This window comes from Brienomyrus brachyistius, chromosome 2, assembly GCF_023856365.1.
Source record: "Brienomyrus brachyistius isolate T26 chromosome 2, BBRACH_0.4, whole genome shotgun sequence".
Taxonomy (NCBI): domain Eukaryota; kingdom Metazoa; phylum Chordata; class Actinopteri; order Osteoglossiformes; family Mormyridae; genus Brienomyrus; species Brienomyrus brachyistius.
In genome coordinates, this window is record NC_064534.1 from 19,358,975 (window position 1) to 19,373,725 (window position 14,751).

Consider the following 14,751-nt stretch of genomic DNA (forward strand, 5'->3'; position numbering starts at 1 on the left):
ACGTTAATTATGAACTTCATTAGGCATTCAGGATCACAGGAAAGGCAGAGTTAATGATCTGTGAGTCCTCTGGTCATCTACAGCTGCATTAATGACTAGCAGAGCTAGTCTGGGACAATGGTTGTGTTGTGGTCAAAGAATATTAGACGGATATAAGTCACTGAAGAGAACTTTATATTCTAAATAAATGAAATGGTATTATAGTTAATGATACCACACTGGTAATTCAGAGAACCAAAGTAATTTACCTGGCATACAATTTGAATGAAACTTGATGCTGAAAAATGTAGTTATGTAAAGATTTATTATTTATGAACAAACAGTTTCTAGATTATGCGTTATTATCCTCTGCATATGTCACATAGGTTCATTATTAATGAAGCTTTTTTTGTTATAATCTTTCATATTACCGATGTAGTACAGAATCACCTTCATTATTTTGAAATGAAATAAAAATCCATTTGCCGCCATTAAATAATAAACTAATTAAAATGTCACTTTTTAAGACATAAAGGGAAAGATTTTATTTTTAGTGCTTGTGCTGTTATGACAACAGGCACATTTTTGTCTTTAAAAATTACTCATATTGGGAAACTGACAAAACTGTGTCTTATGATGCTGAAAGATGGAACGTGTGCAGCCATTAACGATGCCGTCTGTCACTAATGAAGGTTTGAGGAGAGGGGCATAGAGAATAGAGAGCTGGAAGCATCTGCACTTAAACCACAGATCTTTAATCCATTGTCCTTGTTTAATACAAACACAAAAATGAGAACCTGGCTGGATTAATGAAAAAGGAAGGAAAACGCAACATTTTTTAGCTTGTTTATTTAGCAGGAGTTTGTTTTTCATTATTGTGACCGGTACAATGTTTAAGGTTTTTTAGATACCCGACTAAATTTGTAAGAAACATTTTTGTTATCTAACCTATGAAATAAAAATAACATGGATGTCTGTCCTTCCAGAGGGCATTTTGTCCCAAAACTACTTGGCACTGCTCTGTGAATGAATAAAATTAATGCATCTATTAATAAAGCCCAAATTCGGTACCTTTATAAAGACCTTTAGCGTCACTGTGCTGCATAATCTCTGACTAGAAACTCAGTCACGTCACTGAACTGGAATTTTGTCAGTTCTTGATGTTGTATTTAGAGCCAAGAAATTATTTGATTTGATTGATTGGTGAGATAGGTTATACATAGGTTAGAAAACTGAATTGATAACACTAGTACGATTTAAATGGTAGAAAAGAACAACAGCCAGCGTTCAACCAAGATTAACATACCAAGAGTGTAATAAAATATTGAACAAGCGTTAGTAAGTACAGCTGATAATTAATATGGTACTGTACACTAAAACAATGGAGCTAAACTCATTCCTTTATGTAAACACACCCATACATGTACATGAAGAAACATTGTTTTCAGAAACGTTTGTTCTGTAGATATTATCATTCACATAATTATTGTAAATACTGCAGAAGGATGAATGTTGAAATCAGCAGCTCCACCAGCCAGAATGTATTCACACAATGTCTGTGTTTGTCTTCAAATATGAATTGCTCCATATTTCATATGGAGAATAACATTAGCAATTTTAAAACAGCTAACCTTGATCTCTGATGTTCTGTTTTATTCAGTAGTATTTTGGGGCTAATTCTTGAATTGTGTGAAAAGCCTCCAGCAAACAGTAAATTCATATTCCTGCTCCTCTTCCAAACATGTCCACCTGGACCCACAGTGACGTTCTGAGGACAGACAGGAAGCCCCCTGTGGGGGTGTTCGAGGGGACCCGTCTCCGTCCTCACACCTGCCACCACAGCAGCAGCACAGTGGACAGTGTGTAGAAGCTCATCTGCCACCGGGGGGCGCTGTTGCACAGGTCAGAGTCACAGCAATGGATGCGCACTCCCGGCAGCTCTTTCTGGTGGCAGTGCTGTGCGGTGGCGCAACCGCTGGTGAGCAGGATGCCGAGGGCCGCTGCAAGAGCAGAGAGGGCAAAGAGGCAAGGTGGCGTCACTGGCCGGGCGGAATGTGAAGGATCTTTCAGTACGTATGTGATTTAAATGAGACAGATGTATTCAAATTCTTATAACATGCTGCAGGCATGAGATTAGCAGCAGCTTCCCCTCACGCCAAAGGAATCATATATTAGCAGAAGCTAATGACAGCAGGGAGGCAGGGCTGTCATAGAATAGTCACCTGTTTGCACTCAAGCGGCATCTGCTGGCCACTGCTCAAGTGTAAATGCATACAGGTATGAACATATATTTAAAAAAAGAAAAAAACCCTATTTGCTGCTTTACAAAAGGACTCCCAACCAAACAAACCCTTTTAAATAGCCAGGGCCGAGGTTTTAATCAAAACTGAGTGTTGTTTTCCAGAGTAGTTTTGGGAAAGGATGCTTTCATTACCCAGCAGCGGTCAGGCAGACCAGATTAATACCTATATAGTCACGGGTGCCTGGCTATCTGCGTCAATTCACTGTATATACAGTGAATCCACGTGTTTAATCACATTAACACGACAAAATTTACGGGAAGACTAACCAGCTGGCCATTTATGAAACCCAGCAGACGCTCACTGGACTGATCACTGAACTGGAGCTTAACTAGGGTCAGCTGTGTGACTCGGATGAGCTGAGGGAGTATGATGCGCAGCTACATGCTGGGTTTCTCTCTCTTGATAGTTTCTCTGCCCTGTTACTGCGATGGCATTTTAAAGAGGCCATGACCTCATTTTACATTTCACTTCTGGTTCAGCCTGGTGTCATGCATCTAACCCACCCCTTTCTGGCAATCATCAATCTCAAAATCTGCCACACTTTGAAGTCCACATTTGGGTAGATTTACTCTTTGCTTTGACATGCCTTTTGGCCATACCAAGAGTGCACAATAATAAATCCCATAAATACTGTATTGCTAAAATATGTCTTTTAATCTGAAAGTGTAATGAAGATGGTGTATTGGCTTTACTCTAAAGAGTTATTGAGCTGGCAAGCCTCTCAGTAAAGATTAATCTCTGATACCGCATTGCAAGCTGCATGAAACAAAAGAAATGCAATCCTGAGTATTTAGGGGATCAAAAACATTGGCTGGGTCCACTAACAGAAATGTACATTTCCAGAGCAAATGCTTAATTCATATTGTACCTCCCACATAAATATGCCATGGAATTTCCCCGGGTCATATGCTTGAGTTCAAGAATGGTTTTATGCACTGAATGAGAAGGGGACAAAGTTCCTTCCAGAAAAAAATTAGAACAGTACTTTATCAAGTATGGAGCCCTGGTCAGTCTGCATACCTGATCCCCAATTCAAGACCCAGAGGGTTCCCTGGTCCCAGAGACCACTGCACCCCTTTGCCACCTGCAATCCACCTCCGTACGATTCTGTATAAATATGATGTTTGCGAAGCATTGATGAAAGACGCAGGAAGACAACTCACTGCTCTCTGTCTTGATGCAGAAGCGGTGTTTAAATCCTTTGTGGGCGTGAGAGCAGGTGATGATCTCTGGCTTGGAGCAGCCCACATCCACGTATCTCTGGCCTTGGATGATATTGCAGCCATAGCACTGCAATCCTTGAGCTTCAGAGCGAAAGGGAAATGTTCAAGCATCCTCTTGGAATGGGAGCTGAGTTACAGGAACATCATACCAATAACAGATACCTTTGTACACAGTTGATGACATAAATTTTATTTGATACTAACCAAAAAAAAATGCTTAGACCAGAAGCAGCCATAATATTGGTTTATGGATTACTGGCGATTATTGATGTCCCCAGAGATACACCTTACATAAGGTTCTTGTAGATAAATAAATGAGTGAGACCTCAAGTCCCAGACAAGCATGTCATCTAATTTTCCAACTTCAAGTATACAACTTGACTCGAATACGATGGTTGCTAGGCATTTCTTATCACAGCCATCATTTGAACATTGTATTCAATGTTTTTAGATGCATTAAATCCAGTGATTATATGCATTTATTATTCATTTTTATAGAGATCACGGTTTCAGCATATACTGTATATAAACCATTAATTTATAATAGTCTAGCTGTGTATATTCATAAACAGGACAAAATGAGCAGAACAAAAATGTTTCTTTGATAGGAAAATAAGTCAAAATATTTAGTAAAATATATTTTTTTGTTATAAAGTAAGAATATTGCTCTTCTTCTTTGAACAAGTAAAACCATTTACATAAAAATGCTACAAGTGACGATTTTAGAGATTTTCGCGTCCTTCTCGGATTCAGTGTGGTCATGATTCAGGGGCTACTTGATAATCATTAACTTTTCTCCATCTGTATTGATAACATATAGATCCCTTTTGTTAAGATTATACACTGAAACCAGAAGGATGTTCAGGTACATTATTTTCTCTGTGTTTTGATTTGATCCAACCGTCGATCTAGACCTGTACAGACCTGCAGATCATTTATGGCATGTCTCATGTAACTGAGCTGGAGATTAACTATATCCAACCAAGAGAATTTACAAAGTTGCAACAAATATAATTCCTCACACAGATTGCAGATTTATTGCAGCGAGGTGAATCGTTGTGAGAAACATATACTAAAAACAAAAGGGGAGAGCTTCTTATTTATGTATGTATTTACTTATTTTCTCAAATATACGGGTGCATGGGCTGTCAACCCCCCAGCTGTTATCATTGAAGCAGGAAGAATGTTTTCATACATAATACATGCATAAATAATACATCATAAATAATACATTCTGATATCTACTGGGAAACAGGGATAGCATTTTATTTGAACTGTGAGTTTTCTGTTACTGTATCTAGAAACTTGTTTAAGGTTTCCAGGAAATTCACAGCTATACATATGTATTTTATATACAAACATGCCCCACAAAGTTCCTTTTCTAACTAATCCGATTTTTCAAGTCCTAGCAAATATGTTGAATTAATATAAGAGGCTGTCAACAAAGAAAGCAAGTATATTAGTTAACGAATGATGGTCTTTTCTAGCCTTTTTAATTGTGTTATATTTCTTAATCAGTGTTTTTGCGTCCAATAATTTGGGAATGTTCCAGAGCCCACATAACAAACTCTTGCTTGCCCTTGATAAATAAAATGAATGCAGTGGAAAACAATTTGTTCCCTCTTCCATTTTTAGCTAAAAGGTTTTTGTCAGACTGCTTAACGCCATGGCGATCACAGGACGTGAACGAGGCCTGGTGTGCTGATGTCTTTTTCTGCAGACATTTTAATTTACCTCAGTCCATTTAGCCATTTATCACTTATGTCTGAAACAATTTTTACAGCCGGTAAGGAAAAACAAGCTGATCAAGACCAAAAATAAGAGCAAAAATGCATTACCGTAGTAACTTGTATCAGCAGCCATCTACCCATTTTCTATAACCACCACTCTACTGCATGGTCGCAGGGCTCTATGAGAATACTTAATAATTATCAACATTAATATAGATGAATAAATCTAATAATATTTAAGCAAAATGGCCATGGTGGACAATTGACAAATTGCAGTTCCCTTAATCAGACAGTTTACATAAGAAACTTTGTTCTTGCTGAAGTTTAAAATTGTATGTAAGATTAGAGAGGAGTAATTCTGTCAGGAATAAGCTTCCAAAGCCTGCGGATATGATTCATAGAGGTCACCAATGACAAGTACACCATTAAACGTACCTCACAGGGAATTCTCAATAACTGCCAACAAGCATCCATCCGTTTATTTCCATTACATCAGGCAGCAAAATCCAATTGTGAAGAAAAATCCTGAATTTAACCATTGTCCTTTTTCTTTCATTTATTTTCATTATTATTTATTTATGCTAACATCGGTTAGTCTCTCAAATGGAAATATGTCTCATATTCGTCATTAAAAAAATGAGCAATGAAAAACAATAAATAAAAATGTAATTTTAGAATATGTGCAAATGTGAGTGCATATTATTTTATCTCACTTGAGGTATTTGTAGAGGTTCTAACAGATTTATGTTAAAATAAATGTAAAATATTAAAATATAAAATATAAAATATTAAATTGTCCTGCAAAGGCATACACAATAACGTAAAGTTTACCCAAATTCCACTACAAACTCCTTTTAGGTGAAGGACCTTGGTGAAGGAATCAAGATCAACGAATTACAATAAGTTTGCTCAGAACCACATTTCCTTTATCTTACACTTGGTCCTCCTTTACACCCACACTTAACTACAGATTGAGTCCTATTTTCCTTTCCCTACCTCATAACGGTCTTAGTATCATATAACTTAACCCAAAGACCCTAACGTTCACCTGACATGTTTATACGCAGCGCCAAAGCCTGTCTGGATCATACCGCCATGTGTTGTGCGTTCCTTGGACACCTGTGGTCCACGATTGACCCACTGCTGGAGACACAGATGAAGACTAGTACTTACCCTGGGATGCAAGGAGAGCTGATGCTAGCATGTAATATAATCCGAGTGCAATGGTTGGCCATGTGCCCGGAGTCATGGAGGCAGTGGTGGCGGTGGTGGCTGGATGAGTCGGCGTGGCGGACTCCGCTCCTGCTCGATCCTTACGGGACTGGGACTCTCCCGTGCATCCGACTAGCTCTCGGGCCACATGCTCACACCGTCACGCACACACGGCCACACACAAGCAGAATCTCAAGCAGCTGCGACCGGCGGGAGGGGACTGGGAGAAGGAGAGTGACGGGCTGCGGAGATGAATAGCCCCAGTGGCCGCGTGCTTCTCGACCAAGACCGCTCCATCAGACACTTCTGTCTCTCCCCACGATCCTCCGTACCTCTGACCTCGGTCTTACAATCAGAGACAATGACTGAAGTGTTTCCTCATTGGCGATCCATCGCTTCAAAGCCATACGTCTAACACACCGCTTCATTGCTCACACCTGGCGATCAACATTATCTCTCTCCATCCTGTCCATGGGCAGGTTCGCACTGCTTAATGGCTGCACTCTCGCCTTAGTGCTTTTGAAATTTCATCTAATCAAGGCTTTGACCGTAAATCCTTTCTTTGAATCTGTAACGCTGTGGATAAGGCGGGCTCGGCGTTAAGCTGTACCACCCTCTCGACAGAAGGTGACATATGGACTTGCTTGGTAGGTCAGTACCAGGGATTTTGTCACTCGTATCAAAATGTACACCTGCGCCAACTTGCCTCATATTTATATATATATATATATATCATCAAAGAAATGTAACTCATTTCAGAATTGCTGTTTCGCCTTATCACTTTAGGGCAGCACATGGTACTGCATATGGAGGTAAATTAAATAGGCTGGTGGGAGGGGGGTTGACATTGTTCCCATCAAGGCACTGGCTTGTTGAAGATCCTGAATCGTCATGGTGTCACCAACTCAGCGTTCATTCGACTGGACCCACCTCTGGGCAGAATATAATCAGGTCATCTCCATAAAAATCACTATGTACATTTGTTAAATGTAATATTTCTCAAAACTCTCCCCAAATAATTATGCAGGCACAATGTTATGCATCTTCCAGCTGCTAGTCCTGCTAAGCATCTGGGGGCAGATGCAATGACAGAATATTAAGTGTGCATGTATGTGTACTATAAAGGCTTATTTCTTTTTTACACCGAATTGAAATATCCCCTTATGACAGGTTTGATCAATGATTCAATCTCATCTTGCTTTGTTTCTGTGGAAATATATGTTTTAAATACTGTCAAGAGCAACCCAGAAGATGAAAACCTTTTACATTGGGTGGAAAGAAGATAAAAGCATGTGTGTTTTTGTGCTAAAATCATCTTCTGCCTTATCTATATTTTACACGGTGACAGTGTGAAAAGCCTGACGTTCCTTTTTCACCTTGAGGGGACCGACAGTGAATGAGAGAGAGATATGAGGACCAGCATTGTGAAATGTGCATGATACGTCAGTGAAGGGTGGGTAGAATCCTGCCCCCCAAAACTCAGGACCACACAGGCACGTATTGTTAATCCTGCTTGGAGGCATCAGACTTGCGCAGCTACTGATCCCATCCCCCGAGAAGGATGGGGAAGATCGCCCACTATGTGTTGAGAATATAATGAATGAAACACTGCCTGAAGTGTAACCTAACTATCAGTAATGTACTTGAATAAGCAGCCAAGTCACTATACCATAAATTCATTCACTGTGCAAGGAATAAATAGATTGATTGAGGACCCTCAAGAGTGAGATCGTGTTCAAGCATGGAGCCAGATGCATGTTGCTCAATCATGTTGCATAATTATTGTCTTAATTCTGGCCGTGTTAGAGGGATTCATAATGGAGCACTCTGATGGAGAAATTGTCTCTTATAGTGGAACGTTCTGAAGGATTTTGAACCTTCCCCCACAAGAGGGCGACTTGTCACATCTGGTCTATATTTTTGGTTATACGAGTCACTTCTGCAGACATGGTCATCCTCCATCGTTACACCCACTTCCAGTTGCTTCCATTCAACCACCTATTAACCCATTTATGCTCGCTCAGTGTTAACATGGTCAGCCTTGGGTTTGGTCATGTTCATCTATTCAGTCTTAGTAGTTGGTTGGTTTGGATTGGTTAAAGGGTTGCGTTGCGAAGTATCCCCCGGTTTAACCTCTCTGGTTTTATGCTCAGCTGACCCTGCCAGAATCTCATCTTAGGTTATACCTGCTCTTTTTGTTACCTGAGCCAGAACCAGCAATGGGTACCCAGAAAACAGCCTGTCGGATGGTAACCTCTGACAGGCAGCAGACTTGCCATTGTGCATGTATGAAGCTTAGTGTGCCTCCATTCACCATCACCAGTCTGCAATGTTTCACACTTAAGTTCTGTTCCTTTAAATAATTTTTGTGGCCATGACACTGTCGGTCTTCCTTTAAATGCAAGCATGAACACCATCATAAAAAATCCCTATGAATTCAAACATCCCAGGTAAATAAATGTCTTTATCAAGTGAAAAAAATGTAATCAATCCCTATGTATGTAAGCCTGAACAAAATATATGTGAAATAATGTGCTATGTATATTGTTCCCAGGACAAAGGCAGTATTAACAGAGTGTGGCTTCATGGCACCGTTCTATATTTGGTCCATGAAGAAGGGGAGATAGGATAGCTGCGGGGCTATGCTCTGCGTTCCTTGGTCCCTCCTGCTCAGCGGTGGCATCGGGGACGAGCAGATATGGGACGACCAGGTGCTGCATTCTTCATGCATCGCTGCAGTTGATCAGAGAAGCCTGGGGTGATTCTTGGGGACCACTCACCATCTGTCCTCAGCGGAGACAGGTCACAGAATCATGCTGGCTGTATCATGCCAGGCGGGGGCCTCAGAGCAGCGTCCTCTGGAGTGCATAGCCGTAAGACTTTGTTAATATCACAGCTCAATGGACCTTGGCGTCTGTATGAACGCCCAAGTGCATGAAAAACCAAGTGCATTTCCACATTAACATCTTTCAAATTTAAAAATTCTTTAAAATACAGCATTGCTCAGTGTTCTCCTCATAAATACAAGCCATACTATTATAATATTATAGTAACTGAATATATAGGGCATTAAATTTCTCATGTTAAACCCAGAGATCTGCCACAAGCTAGCAGATGGTCAAAGACGCAAAGGCAGCCAAAAGACAAATACATGCTACAGGATGTCAAATGCTACCTGAGACTTTGTAGAATAAAGTGTGAAACAAAATACACCATGAGATGTGAAAACTGAGACCGAACCCTATCAAACAGCAGCCCAAAAATTTGCCAAAAACCTACTAACATCCATCAAAGCAGAAGCACCGAATAAAAACAAAGGGTCATGTAGGAAACATAACCAGGCACAGGTGAGGCCAATGAAATTGTGATCACTCCTGATTAGTTTGAATGTTCTAGATGGGTTGTTAATCCATTGGAGGATTCAGCGTGTTGCTTCTGTTGCCCCCTCGTGGTCATCTTGAGTATTTCCACAAACAATGACAAACTCGAAAATGCTGAAAGTGTAGTATTCATTTATTATAATACAGGAGACTGAAATCAAGTTTACTTTGAGTATTTTATCTTAGGATAGCTCTGTAATATTATTAATTACAATATAGCTGCGCAAGAAGTGCTTATCCCTCAGTACCAATGCTTATCTCCTATGTACTTCAAGCATTTCCCAATCAAAACACCAGATGCCAAACGCCAAATACTTTATACGACAGAAGCAATGCGAGGCCAAGCGAGAAACAAGGAGATTTTCTTGCTGGGACAGAACACACTCTTTATTATAGTCCTGAACAGGAGTGTAGCAGGCACCCAAAGAGCACCAAACTGAACGTAATAGTGAAACACATGGAGGTCAGATGTCAAACTGCAAGATTCACACAGTGAGACGTATACAAAGCTACGGACATGTGAGGACCAGACAGGGTTCACATAAGACGGGCAACATACACACCACAACAGGGAACTACAACCATAAATGGCAACAATCTAACAAGGGCCATTTACAAGACACAGACAGGGGCTGTTTACAATTGCCCACGAGCATGCTGGGATATGCTGACCCCTGCTGGCACTACAATATAGCAAATAACCCATTTAAGACCCTGTTATCCTCCATTCCACTTTTGTTATACTTACAATGGAGCAATTTTGCTGAAATGGTGAATGAATCAATGTTTAGATGCCTTACATGGTGATAAATAATGAAATATTAACCACTGGACTTTGGAGGAAGAGCAGTAAGATTGCAGTCCTTATGAGAAGTGACAGCCTCCCACAACACAGAGGGACCTTGTGTCCTAGTAAATGATAAATTCTTATGATGCCAGATTATTTGCCAGTTACTATGATGCCAGGTATTTCAGAGTGCAGAGCATTAAATGTGAAAATGACCTCTGAGTCTGATTCTGGCCAAAATGAACAGAAAGCTGACCTCTACTTGGTATCGCAGTGTGTCTACTCTACTGAGAATGTGAATGCTACTTCTATCCTGACAGCTGAAAAGTACCTCACAACTGAAAACAACGTACTTAGCTTACAGCAACGTCTACTGTAAATCACAGACGTTTATGATTCATAACTGACAATTTGTCGAACTAAGGAATGATGGTTACTTCAGGTTGTGGTTAAGTTTATTGGCTTGCTTCCGGGTTTTTCCAAAGAAAAAAAAAAACTCCCTAAATACATATTCAAGTGTTCATATATTTTACACGCTTTGCAGGGTGACTGTAAAACTTTGATTTTAGCACAAGGTAAGTTTCAGCTGAAACTTCTAGAGTAAAATGTTTTTAAAGACCACCAAATAAAAAGGTGACCATTTAAAGTTCCATAATGAAAAAGTAAAGTGAATTTATGAAGCTGCCCATTGGCAAACCTGTACCATAATACTGAGGGAAATGGAGAAATGCCTTAGAATTATTTCCTTCATTATCTCTTCTCTGTTTTGGCACCCCCTCAATTTGCACCCAATATCCTAATCATTGTGGATAATTAGGAGTTACACCCCACAGGGGCAAAAACTAGTCTTATCAACAGGAACTTTCTACTCTAAGTAGTAACTAATTTTCATGCAGGTGATAAATAAATATCCCTGATATTACAGTTGAATTGTTGCGTTAGCACAGTGCAAACTAAATGGCAGAATTAGATGGAACGCAGAAATGTGGCTGCACTGCATCTTCTCCTGGTTCCTTAAAGCATAAAGATTGCTTGAAGTCATTGGCTTGGGCACTGAAGTGGCAGCTCATTTGGACCAGCTGGAGTCTGAGAAGATAAGCTGGTATTTTAGGAAAAGGGATTTCCCTGTGTTGGAAAAAGTCACAGCAAAATTTAGCTCAGAGTGGAGCACGTAATCTTTCTTCATTTGATCATCATTCAGATTGGACACTAGCTTTCATAAATAACTGGAGAATGCAGACTGATCTCTGCTGGTGGCACACATAGTGATCAGGGGTTTAGAGTTGCTGATAGCAATGTCTTAAATGTGGTCAAAAAGCTCGATCATCCATCCATCCATCTTTTAGTCACTTATCTTGGTTATGGTGGCCTGGAGCCCATCCCAGACAGCATAGGACACAGACTATGAGTAATTTACAGAAGCCAAGGAACATAACCAGAAAACTTTGAACTACGGGAGAAGGTGGAATCCCCGGAAGAAGCATGCAAACTCCATAAACACAAAGCAGAAGTTGGTTTAAAATCCCCAACCATGGAGGTGTGAGGACTGAAATGATACCCACTGAGCCGCCATGCCACCCAATCTATACCTATGATGAAGAGTTTCTTGGATAACAGCCAATCCTCTGGTCCCCATGAGACCCTTAAAGCCACACTGCTATGCAGTAGTGATGGAGACAAGGCATGAACCTCATTGGCTGTGAATCACAAATGTAAAAAAATCATGCCTTCCTCTATTTGTAGTATGGATTTTACTTCTGTCAGTTCAATTGCATATATCACTATGCTTCCAGGAATTAATCTCTACTTTGCATAATTCATTTTTTTCATATTATGACTTAATTTTACATGGAGTAATGTTTCCACATTTAGTCCTTGGGGACTAACAGGCAATTCATGTTTTTTGCTTAGTTTCTTTGGGAGGGAACAAAAATGTGGGCAGTCTGGCAGGGAAATGGGAAAGAGCAAAAATGTGGACCGTCTGTAGGCCCCTGAGGACTGGGTTTGGAAACACTGCTTCAAATGACCAAGGAATCAGCAGGCAATGAAGAAAGCCTAGTATTCTGGTAAGAGGGAAGCCCTCAGGGGATTTCTGACAGCACAAAATACCGGTGATCAAACACCGTCCATAAACAGCAACTGACAGCCAAAATTACCGGACATTAATCCTACTAACGCCATGGTGATGTCATTCCTCACACCATGAGCCAGACTTTTTACCATGGAGAGGCTACTCATAAAAATCAGCCACTGAAACACTACCCACTGCTAGGAGATCTGCAGAAGGGCCAGCTGGAACTACCTGTACAACCAGCTCACACAGAAAAAAGAAACATTTTACATCACAAGAGATTTACTTCAGTCCGAATGAAGCAGTTACTAGTGGTCACGACGAAATTCAGCAATTTTTTACAGTTGTACTTTATGGGATCTTTGATACAGATTTAAATCAATGCATTCATGACAGCTTGCGGCAAAACTGAGAGTAATGAAAAAAGAATGTTCCTCTTCTTTGGGCTGCCTTTAAGAAATTAATACTATGGTGAACTAAATACCTAGTACAGAGTTGTCCTAGCCAGATGTCCTTGGTTTGTGGGAGGAGACCGGACTTCCCAGAGTAAACAAAGAGAAACAAGGGGAGATCATGGAGTCTCAACACACAGGGATACAAGCTTTCAGTCTTGGGTCTTGATTTTCCACCGGTGCAAAACGCGTCGCAAAGCAGTTTTGCTTAGTTTCGTACCAACGCATTGGTCATTTTCATGCCAGCGCACATTTTCGTCAAAATAGCATTTGGACATGCCCATAAATGGTGACTGTGGTCTGAGCTTTACACTTCGTGTTAGATCGTCAAATTTGAGCCCCTGGATGTGTGACGTCCATTGTGCCTTCGTACCGGTAACTGGAACCTTTAAATGAGAATGGTAGCTCAAAAGCATTACAGTAGCACAACAGACCCTCAAAGTCATTTGTCAATGTTATTTGATAATTTTACGACATTATAATTTTACTGTTATTGGTATAACAAGTATTAGTAACTATACATTATTTTCTTTTAAGTGTTGCTGACTCAGCTACCATTTAAAATGCAAACACAACAAGGATGGAGTTTTACTACGCAGCATCCAAAAGGTACGGAATGCAACATAATGTTCATTCTTTTTGTCTGTCCATTAATTTTTACCTTAGAAACCACGACAACACAGGTTAACGCAAAAGGGATTCACTGATGCCGACTGGTACGTAAAAATGTGTACAGGCTCATCTAAACTCACGAAAGCATTCGTGCAAAATAACAAATGATCAGTATAGATCATGAAAATGCATTCTAAGTGTGAAAGCACATACTAAAATGTAGAAGGCGTATGTAAGAGGATTAAGAGATTTAAAGAAATCCCTACAGCACTGAAGCCACGCTTTTCCGCAAGGTCGCCTGCATTCCATATGTCATAAAGTAACCGGAATTAAGAGCACTGATGCCTGTACTTTTGGCAAAGAGTTTTTCTGAATTGTTTTTGTTGAAATGCAAGCATAAATGATGCATTTAAGGTACAATTTCTTGAATATTTGTATCACCTGAGTAGCATATTGTGCAATAAGAGAGGAAATAACAGGGCATCATATCAATTGGCCAAATATTATTATCATATTATGCCATTATATAATGTTAGGATTGATATATGTTCTGTCCTTAATGGAACGGTGGGTGTTGTTCCTGACTAAAACAGCTGTAGCTGAATCTCTGCTGACAGACCATATTTTTATTTAGAAATAATTCCAAAGAGAACTACAAAATCACAGATGTGTCTTTGGATTTTTCTTCAGATCAGTCGTTGCTGCTCAGAAATATTTTGTGCAACTCCCCATGCAGCCACAGGAGGACATTGGCGTTTCATCATACACATTATCCATTTGGAGACCCCCCCCCCCCCCCCCCCCCCGCACTGCTGCGCATGTGACTGTATGAAAGATCTACAGTGTTTACGTAGGAGAACACAGTGGCCTCATTAACAGAATTGATGACAGGTGGTCTATCATCAGCATCCTCATTGGCTAGCCTCCTGCTCATTACAGGGCTTACTTTCACTGCGTAAAATACATAGTTGTAGGTAATTTAATTCCAAATGTATCTCCTCA

At 40.2% G+C, this 14,751-nt stretch overlaps 1 protein-coding gene across 1 annotated transcript; it reads right to left on the reverse strand.

Annotated features, from left to right (window-relative positions):
• Nucleotides 1-260: 260 nt before the first annotated feature.
• On the reverse strand, nt 261-6,989 carry LOC125720536 (uncharacterized). The gene is made up of 3 exons (XM_048996063.1): nt 6,409-6,989; nt 3,446-3,586; nt 261-1,979 (listed from the first exon to the last, which is right to left on the reverse strand). The coding sequence occupies exons 1-3, from the start codon at nt 6,482-6,484 to the stop codon at nt 1,804-1,806; spliced, it is 393 nt and encodes a 130-aa protein (XP_048852020.1). The 5' UTR covers nt 6,485-6,989; the 3' UTR covers nt 261-1,803.
• Between the last annotated feature and the right edge of the window lie 7,762 nt (nt 6,990-14,751).

Excerpts from the sequence above, each read along its gene's own strand:
- LOC125720536 (XM_048996063.1), bottom strand. The coding sequence starts at position 6,484 with ATGACTCCGGGCACATGGCCAACCATTGCACTCGGATTATATTACATG. Across the intron at positions 3,587-6,408 it reads AGCTCTCCTTGCATCCCAGG|CTCAAGGATTGCAGTGCTAT; the intron begins GTAAGTACTAGT and ends TTCGCTCTGAAG. Across the intron at positions 1,980-3,445 it reads CTGCATCAAGACAGAGAGCA|CGGCCCTCGGCATCCTGCTC; the intron begins GTGAGTTGTCTT and ends CTGCTCTTGCAG.